The 16,423-nt window shown below is 38.2% G+C and overlaps 1 protein-coding gene across 1 annotated transcript in view; it reads right to left on the reverse strand.

Annotated features, from left to right (window-relative positions):
- Positions 1-685: 685 nt before the first annotated feature.
- Positions 686-16,423, reverse strand: part of gfod1 (glucose-fructose oxidoreductase domain containing 1) — a 36,564-nt gene continuing 20,826 nt past the window's right edge. The window contains exon 2 of the mRNA XM_062992055.1: positions 686-2,057. Coding sequence (XP_062848125.1) covers positions 1,135-2,057 — 923 coding nt within the window. The 3' untranslated portion in view covers positions 686-1,134. The remainder of the gene's footprint in view (positions 2,058-16,423) is intronic.

The raw sequence follows: 16,423 nt of genomic DNA on the forward strand, positions 1-16,423 counted from the left end.
AAATGTTTTCATTTTATATTCACAGGTTAATTTCTCGTGCTTTCACAGCAGCAAGTGGTGCTAATGAGATCTATATAGAGGCATCTTCTTCCTGAAAGAATGTGAATATTTAATAGCTTTCGAGCCTTTTTCCTTTACATTTTGAAGTCTAAGCAAAAATCGTCACTAGTTTGCAGATTTAATTTATGGTTATATTTTAATTTCACGTTTAGCATTGGCAATAACATTTACTGGTATTATTAAAATATTGTTATTACACCAACCTACTAACTTTTTTATAATGACAAGTTTTATCTTTTTCTTTTTATTTCAAATTTTTTAATGTAGGGCTGGCTTGTATTCAGATCAATAAGCTATTTGTTGTATCTCCACCATATTTAACACCAATCTACTGAAGTCATTATCACTGTAATTGTTAAAGTGTCTTAATAATGTAATATTACAATATTACACTAACCGGCATGAATACTAATATTTTCTGAATCTGATGTACAATTTTAAACAGGGCATGCATGCACAGGTTCCCGCTATCACACACTAAATCACGCAGGCTCAGAGTAAAGCTGAGACTTGCACTGAGACTTGTGTAAGAGCTGAAAAACAATTACTGTCTATAGCCTAAAGCTACAAGCCATGCGTTGAATACACAGATAGAACAGCCATTCCCATATTCCCTTGTGTTTTAGAGACACAGGGTAAATCTATGCTGATTTATTGCATACATAACCAGAGGGGAGTTCCTCTCTAAATGGCCTACCAGCCAAACTATTGATTTTTGGGCTTTTTGTAATATACTACATACACAGTGCACACACAGTACACACACAGGGAACAGAGTAAGTAATATCCACTGTTCTGGACATTCATTTCCATGCAGGAAGGACAGAACCATGTTTTACAAAGCTTTTCCAGTAAGAACTATAATGTTACACAGTTTTCACGTTCATGAATCCAGTGTAATATTTTTCAAGAGCTGTGGTGTTCAGAGAATATATTGCTGTGTGCATTTCTGCACATTCATTCTATTAACGAGTAAAAAGGCAGCAGACTTTAATTCTTCTTCAGTCCTAAAGGGAGCACGTTTTCCACTTTAACATCATTTAAAACATCCGCTAAGTGATTCATCAAGCAGCTTCAGCAGTACAGAGACATCCTGCTACGTCGCATGGCCTCACTGATCAGGTAGGCTGGACTGACCTCAGGTTCTTCAGTCATCACTACAATGTTCTGCCATTCACCGCACTGGTTGGATTTTTTTATTGTGTCCACTACACACAGAGCATACAAACAGTCCTCAAAAGTGGCAGCCATAGTAAGCGGCCGCCCGTCCCAAGTCCGCCTATCCTCCTGGCCTTGAAAGGCCTGTCGTACAGCCTGGACCATGCAGATTGTTCCGGTAAGGTATGGGGATGGAATATCACTGAAGGCCTTGTCGGGCAGTGAGGCATTACCCAAAGATGTGTTATCCTTAAGGAGAAGCTCACATCCTTCTTGGCTGCTGTTCTTTTGGCCGTACAAGTCAGCACCACTAACAGTGAGCCTGCCAGCTGTTCCAATCACAACTACTTCCTGTCGAAATTCACCAGGCACATTAAAGTTGAGTGTGACAGTACAGCATGCACCGCCTTCCAGCACCATCTGAAAAGTGCAGAAGTCATCGCTGGTGATCTGCCTGATGCCCTTGATGTGGTCTGTCTGTTTGACAAACGTCTTGAGAAAGCCATGTACCTTGGTGGCACGCCGGCCGGTCAGAAATGTTAGTAGGTCAATGATGTAGCTACCCACAGAGTGAAGTCCTCCACCACCCATCAGGTCATCACAGCTCCAGTTGTACTTTTTGCCCAGGAGGCTGCCGCCATGGACCTGTGCCTCGCACACCAGCAGCTCTCCCACAAAGCCTTCCTCGAGCAACTCTTTCATGCGTACAAATGCTGGAAGAAAGCGCAGAACATTTCCCATAATGCTGAGCAGCTTGGGATAGTACTGTGCAGCGGACATCATCCGGAAAGCATCCAGCGGTGTGGCAGTGCGGTCGCAGATGACGTTCTTGCCGATACCTTACAGAAAAAAGAAAGAGAGTAGAATGTAAGATTAGACAATGTTTGATTTATTATTTAAAGATACTTATAATCAATAAATAATACAACCAAAGCAAACGGTGTTAAAGCCTTTGATTAGGGATCTAACAGTGAAAGTTTGCTGGTAGTGGGGCTTAAACCTTAGACCTTCCAATGAACAATGTCGAGTTTATTAATCACTAAACCACCACAAACTCTGCTTTTATGCACCCAAAGCAAATGCTAAATAATTGACTTATTTATTAATAAAAAAGAGAGTGATTGCCCTCTGTCTCACCCACAGATAGTCTTAGGCTTTGACTCTTTACTCAAAGAATATCTGCTATACAGTACAATGCCCATTTTGGATTTTATTGGCTCTGATTAATCTCTCCTTTTAATAGATCAGTATGAAATCCCCACAGATCACACGACCTGCCAAATATGAATATAGGGGCAAGTTGTACTACTTCACAAGGCTAAAACACATGACTCATGATAATTAAAACTAAACATTTATGATTTTACACACCTACCGTGCTGCCCTATTTTACATGTAGGCATCTTGCAGATGTTTTTTTTTTGCAGCGCGATCTATTACTGAGACATAATAAAAGCCATTTCGAAGGTTCGAGCCTTAATCTCACAACCTTTAAATCTGTAGTCTAGTATGCTTACTGTAGCACTACCACTGTTTACCACATTTTATTGAATAAACAGATAAACAATAATAATAATGTCAAATAATTAGATTGGCTTTCTGACTGATAATCACTTTCCCCCTTTTCCAAACACTTCTACACAGAGCGAAGCTATTAAAAAGCTGATAAAATCTTTAAATTTAAACTCAAGACCACTTTGGAAAACATGTTTTTTTATGTTACACAAGCTTTAATATGTTAGTTTGTCTGTAAATGCAGCTATGATCTCCTAAAGCCTGGACTGCATGAAACAGCAACAGAGGACTTGAATCAGATAACTGGCTTATCCTGCCCTAAGTCTGTTTCCATTAAAACAGGGCTATAAAAACGACTGCTCTCAAATGCATTATGAATGACCTGCTGATCTAACAGAATAATTAATGGCAAAAGCCTAGTATGTCAAATATGTGAAGCCATGATAAGCTTTAGGGCAAAACATTGCAATGAGGCAAATCTACAAGAGTGGGAAGGTTGATTGCCAGACCTGTCATTGTTTGGGCTTTAAAGGGCTAGACTAAAAACTGCAGTGGTGCTGCTCTCACAGCTCTCCACTGATTCATGTGACTTTTTTAAAGAGGCCAGTTTAAGGAACGGTCATTGTGCTTTTAAGGACCAGCAAAGACTTCCAGCTGAAGTTCCCAACAGAGGGATGCTGGCCACACAATTCACACTGTCAGAGTATGTGATGAAATGTCTCAGATTGTGTACTACGGATGGTGGGATAGTAAAGCTAACTGTGAAGCAACTTAACTTGACACTATCTAAGTAAACTAAACAGTCAGGCTGAAGGGATATTTGGTTTAGGACGGTTGTATTTGTCAAATCTTTTAAAACTGTGCTGGTTGTGTGGCACAGCGGTCTAATGTGCTAGCTTACAAACACTGAGATCAGAGTTTGAATCTTAGCTGTACACGATTCTGCTTTATGTGTAAACTTTGCAGGTAAAAATGATTGCCAATTGTTAAATGGTTGGCAACTGTTGTGACAGCACACTTAATCTTTTTCTTTGAACTCCAGTGTTGTGGTCGTCACAAGAAAACCTCCCAGTATGCGCAAGCTGCCCCTGAAGATGTGAGGATCTTGTTCCACGCTTCCTTCTGCGTCTTTCAGGTTTTGGTTGTCACTTTAAGGCATTTTAGCTGAGCAGCCAATAATGTGCTGCACTTCTCTGATTAAAAAGTTGATTGTAGAGGGAAAAAACATACAAAGTATGCTGTTCATCAGAACAATGTCTGGAACAACCCATTTTACCCAGTATTTCAGAAGGAAATGTGCTATGACCAAGCTGTGCAACATTTGCCACCCTCCTACATTAAATAAGGGCCAAAATTGACACACGTTCTTCTGCAGAATGAATGACTTCACCAATTGAAATCCTCACTGCTATTATTTTGAACAACCCTCTTTCAATCAATGCTTCAATTATTCAGAATGAGTGGGATGCATGTCCTAATTGTTGGGTTTGTTTTGTTTTCATTACTCTACTACACTTTCAAGTGAATTTTTTTGCTATGTAGAAATATCACTTCTACTAAAAACAGTGATTTATCAAGTTAATGGTGTTGGACTGCTATTTTTTTTAACACCACTGTACATGTACATTTACTTACAGAACTTTTTAAAAAGAAGCATTTATCTTGTACATACATTTACTGACCATTTAATAAACTACATATACCACATAGATACACCCTGTGGGTACACAAATACTGAGTGTTGCTCTGTACAGCACCCCACTTTACCCCATCCATCTACGAAAAACGACCTCTATAGGACCCTTATTGACCAAATACTATTCAGCTCTTAGCACTGCAGAGGCACAAATAAAGTACTGACGTAGTATTTTTGGACATTTTAAACGATTCAAATAGTTTAATTATATAAATGCCTTTTATATACCTGCTTTTATAGAATTAATTGTGGCTGAAACACCAGAACTTAACAATTAGGAGGGGTGTCGACATACTTATGGTGTATGTGTGTGCAGTAAAGAGGCCAGTAAGAGTAAACAGTATTTAAGTTAGGCAAAGTGTACATAGCAACAAGGGCTAGAGTCTGTGTATTTATACACATAAAGTGCATCTATATGGTAAGTACAGCTCATAAAATGACCAGTAAATGTACATAGGACTGAACTCAGACTGATCCATTAAATTTTAGGGCCTTCCACTAAGAAAATTTAATTTAAGACCTACGTACAGGTTATGCTTAAGTTCCTGAATTAAATAAATAAAAAAAACAGTAATTGGGATTAACAGCATGGCTGATTGAGATAACCCTTGTGTCAAATCACTTCTTACGCAGAATCTACTCAAGGTCTAAGATCAGGCTGGCTGATAATATGGAGCATGACTATATCTCGGGTGGCTCAGATGCCTTACAGAAAAGTCCTGAACCCTAATGGAGTGGAAAATGTCTCTGAGATTAAAGCTCAAACCATCTAATCAATTATACAAAGATTACCTTTCTACAAAACCTCCAGCAGTGTGTTCCCTAGTATCTCTCCACACTCTTCTGAAATACATTTTTAAACAGAATCTGTGTGTGTGTGACACAGTGATGGAAATTCTTTACTGTTACCTTTAAGCATGAAACTAAGCCTTATTGTAAAAAAACATCATGCTACAAATCTTCAAACCAGATTCACCAAAGCTGGCCTTCAATGTTTTTATTTTTTCAGGTTTTACTGTTATTGCCACATCTGTTGCATTAATGGTCATTCGTGCTTACATCACTTAAGAAAAACTCCCTGTCATGTGATTGTCCTAGCCATTTGTATTAGTTATTTTTGTCATTTTAATCACATGCACATGATAGAGGTCTCACAGTAAAGGACAAACAGCTTTATGAATGACCTCAGGGCAATTCCATGCAAATGCCAACCTTCTCATGAAAAACTCACGTTGTGAGCGCAAGAATACAATCACTAAACAGCCCACCTTTACATACTTATTTAGCAGTATTAGTTTATTTTTAATTTCTGCTGTAGTTGAGCGGGCGGCACGGTGGCTCAGTGGGTAGCTGTCGCCTCACAGCAAGGTCCTGAAGTTTGCATGTTCTTCCTGTGTCAGCATGGGTTTTCTCCCACAGTCCATAGACATGCAGTCAGGTTAACTGGAGATACAAAACTGCCCTTGGTGTGTGTGTGTGTGTGTGTGCTTGCCCTGTAATGAATTGGTGACCAGTCCAGGGTGTTTCTTATCTTTCACACAGTGAAATGCATCCACTGTGACCCTGACCAAAATAAAGAGGTGACACAGACAATAAATAAATGTTTTAGTTGACATATATAATCACCATACAGCTATGAGACTTCTGTATTATGTGAACTGCAGTGTTTCCCAGATCTAAAATAAATCTACCAGAAGGACCAGGTTGAAGTTTTGCTTTTGGCAAAAAAGGGAATGCTACATAGCATATTTCAACTACAAACACATATTCTTAGAGAGATTTAATGTTTTTAATATGCTTGTTTTCTGGGGCAGGAAGGAGGAAGAGTGGAGGTTATATGACAATATACTTGGGGTTTCAACCCAACTGTGTTTGAGAAAACAGTAGACTGTTTCAGACAAGGCATAAACATGACAATACGATATATACAAAAACAGGGAATATGTTTTAAAATTATATAACATGAATGTGTAATTTTTCTAATTTTTTTTCCCCACAATCACTTCACCTCTCTTTACCTCTGGTGTGGGTCACAGTAGAAACAAAACCTGTTCTAAAAAAACTGGGTGCAATCAAAGAGTACACCCTGGACAGGGTGCCAGTTCATCAAAAGCATGTCCTGATACGTGACATTACAGAAAGAACACAGACCATTGTTCAAAAGAAAGATATTTATGTACAGTCTTTTCCAGTATCATCAGCACCCTTGTTGATTTATTTATTAAAATTTAAAGGTCATGTTTTACACACTTTGGTTACATTCATGACAGAACAGGTAGTTACTGGTTACACAAGATTCATCAGCTCATAGGTTTAATGTCAAACACAGTCCTGGACAATTTTGTATCTCTAATTTACCTCAAACAGCAAAAAGATTTGGGTTAGATTCTCAGGTGAAGCGGTCCCAGTCCTTTTCCGTTGGAATTTGCATGTTCTCTTAGTGTCTCTGTGGGTTTCCTGCTGGAGCTCCAGTTTCCTCTCACAATCCAAACTCATATAAGTTAGGTAAATTGGAGATACAAAATTGCCCTTGATGATGTAACCAAAGTGTAAAACATGGTATTAAAATAAATAAATGAACGATTAGAACATAATGCATTGTACTGGTACCTAATGAGGTCCATGGTGGCCAAAACGCCTGTCACTTATTCGTACACTCGCAAACTAGAAGCAATTTCGGGTTTGACAGTTTACAGTAAAACAATATTTGACTTCTAAAGCAGTCAAAAAAGTCTAATAAAGCAATGTTCCAGTGCTTTGATGGTAGACTAAGGGTCAGGTGCTCTATCTGTACTTCCTCTTTTACATCTACCAATTTAGACCATTGTGGTCTAGCTTATGTACATATAAATGTAACATACAGTATATTACACATCATTTCCAGTAACACACACACACTCGACCGCATGATACAATGCTTTAACCAGGGCACACTACCTTTTACCTTCTACTATGCTTCTACTACAGCTTTATAGTAACACTAGTAACAAAATACCATATCTTAGCTGTTTAGTATTTATTCACACCAAACACAGCAACCCACACAGAATTAAAGCCCAATTAAATAGGGTTAATTTTATTCCATCCGATTAATTAAAATATAATTGTAGTCAGTGACAGTATGAGCAATCACCTTAACTAACCAATTAAAAAAGAAATGTAATTCCAGCTAAAAAAGGGTAACAAGCACAGGCACACTGCTGATTCCCTGAGTGCTCTCATTGAGGAGTGAAGGATAACTGAGTAAACTGAGAGTAAAAGGGGGCAAACAAAAAGGAGGTAATTACACATTCATCCAGCCTGACAACAACCCTGAGAGAATGCCAGAGAAATTTACATAGAAACAGAGTCAAAACCAAAGTGAGAAAGAGCTACAGAGAGCAAGAGATATCTAGCAAAGAATTCTACTCTTTAGGAAGGAAGAAAAATGACAAATGGCTTAAGATAAAATAAGACGTGAAATGAAAGAGGAAGGAAATGTTCAAATATACAGTGTGAGTCAATATGCTTTTCATCAGCAGGGCATCAAAATGCAAGCAGCTTTTGTAGAGCATTACGTCCAATCGCTACAGCTAAAACCAGTTTGCCATTCATTTAGAAAGACTTGAGTAATTTTTACACTGAATGAATACTCAAATTCATAACCAGGATTAATATCTGGGCTTGTTTTAGAAAGGGGGTCATCTTTTTAGGACTGTGTTTACACAGCACAGTTCATCCATACCCCCTGATTTACTGTGCTCTCAGATTAACTCTTTATTGCCATGTCTGTAGTGCAAGGAATCTTTGCAAAATAAATGATATGAGTTAAAACCCACTTTATTATTCTTATTCTTTATTGTTAGTTTAGTCAATGCATTAAGCACTTATGTAATGTTTTTGTTACAGTGCCTTGCAAAAGTATTCAGCCCCCTTGAACTTTTCAACCTTTTGCCACATTTCAGGCTTCAAACATAACGATATGAAATTGTAATTTTTTGTGAAGAATCAACAACAAGTGGGACACAATCGTGAAGTGGAACGAAATTTATTGGATATTTTAAACTTTTTTTAGAAATAAAAAACTGAAAAGTGGGGCGTGCAATATTATTCGGCCCCCTTGCGTTAATACTTTGTAGCGCCACCTTTTGCTGCGATTACAGCTGCAAGTCGCTTGGGGTATGTCTCTATCAGTTTTGCACATCGAGAGACAGAAATTTTTGCCCATTCTTCCTTGCAAAACAGCTCGAGCTCAGTGAGGTTGGATGGAGAGCGTTTGTGAACAGCAGTTTTCAGCTCTTTCCACAGATTCTCGATGGGATTCAGGTCTGGACTTTGACTTGGCCATTCTAACACCTGGATACGTTTATTTGTGAACCATTCCATTGTAGATTTTGCTTTATGTTTTGGATCATTGTCTTGTTGGAAGATAAATCACCGTCCCAGTCTCAGGTCTTTTGCAGACTGCAACAGGTTTTCTTCCAGAATGGTCCTGTATTTGGCTCCATCCATCTTCCCATCAATTTTAACCATCTTCCCTGTCCCTGCTGAAGAAAAGCAGGCCCAAACCATGATGCTGCCACCACCATGTTTGACAGTGGGGATGGTGTGTTCAGGGTGATGAGCTGTGTTGCTTTTACGCCAAACATAACGTTTTGCATTGTGGCCAAAAAGTTCGATTTTGGTTTCATCTGACCAGAGCACCTTCTTCCACATGTTTGGTGTGTCTCCCAGGTGACTTTTTATAGATATCTTTGAGAAATGGCTTTCTTCTTGCCACTCTTCCATAAAGGCCAGATTTGTGCAGTGTACGACTGATTGTGTCCTATGGACAGAGTCTCCCACCTCAGCTGTAGATCTCTGCAGTTCATTCAGAGTGATCATGGGCCTCTTGGCTGCATCTCTGATCAGTCTTCTCCTTGTTTGAGCTGAAAGTTTAGAGGGACGGCCGGGTCTTGGTAGATTTGCAGTGGTCTGATACTCCTTCCATTTCAATATGATCGCTTGCACAGTGCTCCTTGAGATGTTTAAAGCTTGGGAAATCTTTTTGTATCCAAATCCGGCTTTAAACTTCTCCACAACAGTATCTCGGACCTGCCTGGTGTGTTCCTTGGTCTTCATGATGCTCTCTGCGCTTTAAACAGAACTCTGAGACTGTCACAGAGCAGGTGCATTTATACGGAGACTTGATTACACACAGGTGGATTCTATTTATCACCATCAGTCATTTAGGTCAACATTGGATCATTCAGAGATCCTCACTGAACTTCTGGAGTGAGTTTGCTGCACTGAAAGTAAAGGGGCTGAATAATATTGCACGCCCCACTTTTTAGTTTTTTATTTCTAAAAAAAGTTTAAAATATCCAATAAATTTCGTTCCACTTCACGATTGTGTCCCACTTGTTGTTGATTCTTCACAAAAAATTACAATTTCATATCGTTATGTTTGAAGCCTGAAATGTGGCAAAAGGTTGAAAAGTTCAAGGGGGCTGAATACTTTTGCAAGGCACTGTATGTAATGTTTGCCACTGATTGACTGTTCAGGTAATACCTTTCATTTAGGCTGCATGCTCTCATGCAAAAAATCATATGGAGTACTGCTAATTGCATTTATTTCATTTTGTCTTTAAATGTATAAAGGCAGCACGGTGGATAGCACTGTCGCCTTACAGCAAGAAGGCCCTGGGTTCAATTCCCAGGTGGAGCGGTCCGAGTCCTTTCTGTGTGGAGTTTGGATGTGCCTAAGTGAGGTTAATTGGAGATACAAAAGTGTCCGTCATGTGTTTGACATTAAAAACTTGAACTGATGAAGCTTGTGTTAACGAGTAACTACTGGTCCTGTCATGAACCTAACCAAAGTGTATAAAACATGACGTTAACATCCAAATAAATAAATAAATGTATAAAATATAAACCCAGGCTAAAAAAACATTTTTCATGCATGTCTAAAGACAAACAAATAGATCCTCAACCGAATCAAACCTAACCTCTCACTTAAAGCCCAGATAACCAGACTGATGCTCTCTGATTTGGTACACATTATGGGAAGAACCAATTATGAGAAAAGACAACAGTGCTTAGAAAAGTTGAAGGTAAAAGAGAAAAAGGACAGCCAGCAACAAGAAAAATGGGTTCAATAAGAGGAACAATGAACAAGCCATTAGGAAGCCTGAAGACCCAAACAGAAGATAGGAAGTTCTGGAGAAACAGGGGTTAGTGTAAGGGTCCATTATTTTGTGGTAGCCATGCTTGTTGACATTTATACAACTCCTCCCCTGGGTTGTTTTGTCCTGCATTCTCATTGGCTGCAGTTCACAACACTTTTTACTATACAGGAATTGAAATCGCCAACAGATCCAGATATTTTGCATGCTACATATTTTTTCGATAGTCTGCAAGCGATTTTTAAGCCTCTCGGATTGCATCACTGAGCAATTCACACAGCATTTGAGAGCTGATTTCATTGGGTGTGAGAAAGGCACTATATAAATAAATGTATTATCATTACAATATAACATTTTTTAATTTTGACATCCCTTGGACACATTCAATTGGTGCTTAATATGCTGCAACATTTTGCTACAATGAAGTAGAGTGTTTTGTTTTTAAATAATCTTTTGTGATGTGATTGGCTACAAGAGCACCGACTAAAGCTGTTACCCAGGAAACAATGACACAGAGTCACAGACAACACACACACACACACACGAATAAACCATTAATAAGAGATGCACGTGTGTGACGGCCTGTGGACATCAAACTAGTTCCACCACTTTACTTTTACACACTAACCTGGCCTTATTAGCATGTGGATAAACTATCAGTGCTGCATTCATACTGAGCAAGTAAAACAGGTTCAGCTAAGACCGTACACACACAGACACGTGCTAGATAATCCTCTTCTAGCCCCTGTCACGTTCCTGCTCTGTCAGGCAAGGAAAGGGTATAGTGATTCCGTTGTGGGTAAAATAATGGTGTGTGTGTGTGTTTGATATAGGATGCAGCTGTGTCTGTATGACAAAGAACCAGATGCTCTCCAGCAGAACAGTATTGATGAAAGCTCTGCGTGCTGCCACATCAATTGCATGTGTGGTTTGCTTTACTGCATGGCTTCACAATATTCTAATAAAGCTGTTTGTTCTCAGCAGGGAAGAGAGACCACAATACATATTTACTGCCATGATCATTATGCTCAGCACTCATTAACACCTTTATTAACGAATCAACACAGCAAGATTTTACAGAGCAACATAAATTCATGCATACTGTGCTGGCCACATTTTTTTGTCTTCCTTTGCTAAATACATTTAACCCGTTATGCAATTAAGAGCAGCCAGTCCACCTAATGTTTGTTTTTTGGAATGAGAGCAAAAAAAATAATTCCCAAAAAAAGTCTATCTAAACATGAAAAAAGTTGGAAGGTCTAAGGTACATATCTTTGTTATGTAGTGTGATTTTAAGGGACTATAAGAACCATTATGGTAAATAATTATTCGTTATTGTGCAGCCCTAATGGTATAAACATAGAAAAAAAAGAACTTGGTGTGTAAACATTCTGGCTTGGCAGGGTAGCACAATACTAACATTTATGACATTAAAAAATTACAATCCAAGCAATAGAGGTCTTCGGGGCCCAACAGTGGCAATCTGGCAGTGACCTTTCAGTTTGTAAGTCCAGTATCCTGATTATTGCTCTATAATCACTACACAATGTAATCACTGATCTGTATTTTATTCATATGATGCTGCCTTCAGTGAACAAATGTATAACGGATGAACTATATCTATCCTATTTAACTTTTTTAGCATTGAGCCACAGCTCTTACTTCTACTCACTGTCACATTCATTGTACCATGAACATACAAACATGCTAAAAACACAGAAAGCCATGAAGTACAACCTAATGCCTGTATAATCATGACACAGACACTGAAATACAAGTACACTGACTGAAGGAAGGAAATCAGAGCGCGAGTAAGTGCAGACTGTGAGCAGGAGGCCATCTCTGGGATTAAATTACCACTCCCCTGGGTAGCTGGCATAGTCCATACTGTACTAATGATCTTTCGCGTCGTTTTTCTCTCTGTCTATCACATGCACATAAACACTTGATCAGGCTGCCATAGACCCACCAATCTGGGTCATCACTTTATGTGTAAGGATACACAAACTTCACGATTCCAAATGTAAAGTCTTAGTTGTCTTATGATTTTGGTGCTTAATTTAAAAAAAAAAAAATGCTCCTAGGTTTGTGTATTGTATCATATTAACATTGATACACATTAATTGATCATTTATTTTAAAAACAGTTACATTCCCTAAAAATTCCAAGCAGTAAAATACACAACACCTACTACAAAAATCTCTACTAACTTATGGCTGTTAGTAACACAATTACAGTTTAATCCAGAGGGCCTGCTTGTTTTCATGCCATCTAAATTTTGTGTCAGAACTAACAATCTCACTCTGGGGCCAAAGTGGTTAATGTACTGGACAATATTTATGAGGAATTAGTTTTTTTTAATGTTAACACCAGACAGCAATACACAGTTTCAGAGTAGAAGTCACATTTGTATTCTCTATAAACTCATCTTTACTTTCAAATGACATCCATGTTTTAGAAACAGATAAGTGAAAAAGACTTTCAGGAAAAACCTGTGACTGAAACGGGTTGGTCGCATGATAAATGAGATCTGATCAGCCTATAGTATTAGCATGTCAAAAGGGAAAGGACAGCAGTACTAGTACTCTGATTACCCAGTAATGCAGAGTGTAGAATGTATTCCTGAATACAATATCAGCTAGGAGGCTGCATATGCTGTTTCTATATTTTAGCATTAATGGTACAATGACAGATGCAGACTTAAAACAGAGTACAATACAAAGGGTTCTGTTCTTGTTTGACACAAAAACACAATGTCCAGTATTTTCATAATCAATATGAAAAATCAACTCAGAATTTGATCCATGTTTCTGTTGTGCATTAGTCCATTTTAAATGAAGTTGGTGCTCAGGTGGGGCAGCGGTAAAATACGCTAGCCCACTACTGCTGAGATCTGGGGTTTTAAATCTCAGTGGTGCTTTTAGACAATCGGGCATCTACACAAAAGTTGATAGAATTATTGGATGCTGTTGACACTGGCTTTCACCGTGCACAATACAACCTTAATTTGCATTTGTGAATGTAATGACAGTATATTGGCAATTCCAGAGTCCATGTAATGCTATCCACACAAAAAATGCTACTCATTAATACAGCGCCATCTAAGGAATCAAAGGCCTTACAAACCCTCTGGATTTCATAAGCCTTTTATAATATTATGCACTAAAGAAAGTAAAATCCTTGAAATATCTTGTTGATCAAGTTTGTTCTCCCTTTTGGGCCTAGTGTTTCCCAATATGCACCACAGTTCTTATGCAGCATGCATCACCCCTATGCTGACTGAAGAGAGCCACACCAGGACACACTCGCTTTTACACCAGCCAGCAGTTGAATCTTAGAGAGCCATACCACAAATGTTAAACTGTGTTCTGTCTTTTGTGCATCCTCCACTATTCATGCTGCTGTCTCGACCAGACAGCAGGTCACTATTAGGAGAAACCCCATCCCTGGCAATTGTGTCTGTTGAGCGTCCGGCCAGACTAACTGTCTGCCCAGACTGAGTAGTACAGCTGATGTACAAACTTCAGAGCTTAAACTCTCTGTGGTGGTGGTGGGCTAGAGAATTGGACTGTTGTGCCAGCCAAGAACCCCTAAATTATTTTTTTTCAAAGCAAAATAAATGTAGAGCTCTTGTCTCTAACGAAAATGTGGGGGATGTAAAAGTGTATGTGGAATGGCAACAAGATAATTACTCAACAAAAGTACAAATCCTCCTAAATTCTCTTATGTCATTTAGTCAAGAGCTCTTAACTTCTTGAATGTAAAAAGCTTCGCATCACATGTTCCTTAGTCATCACACTCTACAGATGAATTGCTAAAAATGCAGCCTGGAAAAAAAAAAAAAAAACACTATCTAGACTAAGCAGACTTGTCAGTGCACATGCCCAAGTACCACCAACCTTTCTGCTAAATAAGACACTTTACTGGTTGCTGACTCTTTCAGCCAAAAGCCATTAGCCTTTTGCATTAGCATTTGAATGCAGCTGCTTTCAATCATGATGGATGAGCTTATCTTTGCAGCTCCAATAATGTTTGTCCCCTGATCTGAAAGCAGGACCTGAAGTCTGTGTTTTAGGATTCAAAATGTCTAACATTTTTCATGTAATTTAGAAAACATTCTAGAAACTTAATATACATGACACGGCAATGGTGTGCCTTTAAATTTGGTTCCTGTAAAAGTTTGCATAGTAGGTATTTTTCTGCACACAAGAAATATTGGGACACAACAGCTTATAATCTGGGAGGGTAAGGCCTGGCACGTGTTTTCTTTATGACATGTAAAGTCAGCCATTACCTCTGTTACTGTTTAGGAAATGTCATAGAGCATATGGCATATGGCTGCCATGACTCAACGGGTGCTAACTGCCTTGGTTTATTTACTGTAAGGACCAAATATCTGAGACCACCAATGAAAATGTCTGCATTTTCCAAAGATTTTATGTTTTTCATTACAAAACTATTTTAAGCCCAAAGAAGATCAAGGAGAGCTTACTGTCATGGACTTTCCACCACCACTGAGCATATATGAAGTCAAGCATTTAGTGACAACACAAAGTGACATTTGAAATATTGTAAAATTAAGCTGGAATAACATAAATGATGAGATTTTGGACAAACCTTTGGAGTCCATGCCAGCATGAGTTAGTTCTGAAATTACTGTAACATTTTTGAGGATTCAACTTTTTCTTTTTTGTCTTAAATTTTAAGAAACATACAAATAGATATTTTCACTAGTGTTCTTAGACCTTTGTGATTCAGTGCACCTGACACCACAATACCCATCACTGGTACAAATCACTTGGTTCACTTAGAAAAACTGAACTTTAAATGTATGTAAGATTGCTTTTGACTTTTACATTTGTGTTTAAGAAAACAAACACCAAAATTTGTTTGGACATGCACATATGTGAAAAACCATTCCTTCACTACAAAGAACTGAGTACTTTTTAAACAAAGTTTTAGAGTCATTAGTTTCTTTAAATGGTTCAGGAACATTGGTTTTAATGCACCTGTTGGTGCATATCATGGAAAAACTTTCAAACATTGTATTAGTTGTGAAATACAAGTACAGGACGTTTTTTCTCAGTAATTCTGCGACAATCATGGCTGTTGACCATACTAAAATCTGAGGTTTTATGTAATGCTTATTTCAATTACTATTTCACCTATCTGCAACAAAACAAAACAATTCCAGTAACTGATTGTGCTCCAAATCAACATTTAAGGTACATGTAAATCTAAGCCGAATGCTAAGCTTATCATGAGAATGGAGATATCTGTTCTTATGAGAAACATCTGATTTGATGATGATTCTTTTGCATTTGGAATAATAACAGGCCCTAATACCCTTATGTAAAGTTATGGCTAGTTGAAAGATCTCTTTCAAGATAAGGTAGTTATCAAATAATGCCACAAGTGGTGGCTTTAATTTATGACCTATTAGACTGAAGAACTTGCACCCAATTTGACCTGACAGTTAGATTTTTAAGGCTGTCCAGGGCAACTTGCAGAAGTAACTTCTACAAACACAATAATTTCAATAGTACTCTTTCTTTACCTTTTAAAAATAAGCGAGACATAGTTGTATCTTTTATAGATGATGCAAATCTACTTGTCCAGAATCAGTGCAAATCTAGTGTAGCTCTTAGACTGAGGGAAGTGACAATATGTTATCTCTATCAAACTAAATTTTACAAACACAGATCAACGTTATTAATAAAGAACAAATATTACAATAAATGTCTTTGTCTACCAATTGATGGTGTGCTGTGCTGAAAGCAATGATGTTAGTAAGGTGCCATATGTGCCATATAACCTCCCTGTGCCATGGGACTAATTAGTTACCCAGCTA

The sequence above is a fragment of the Trichomycterus rosablanca genome, chromosome 3 (assembly GCF_030014385.1).
Source record: "Trichomycterus rosablanca isolate fTriRos1 chromosome 3, fTriRos1.hap1, whole genome shotgun sequence".
Classification (NCBI taxonomy): Eukaryota; Metazoa; Chordata; class Actinopteri; order Siluriformes; family Trichomycteridae; genus Trichomycterus; species Trichomycterus rosablanca.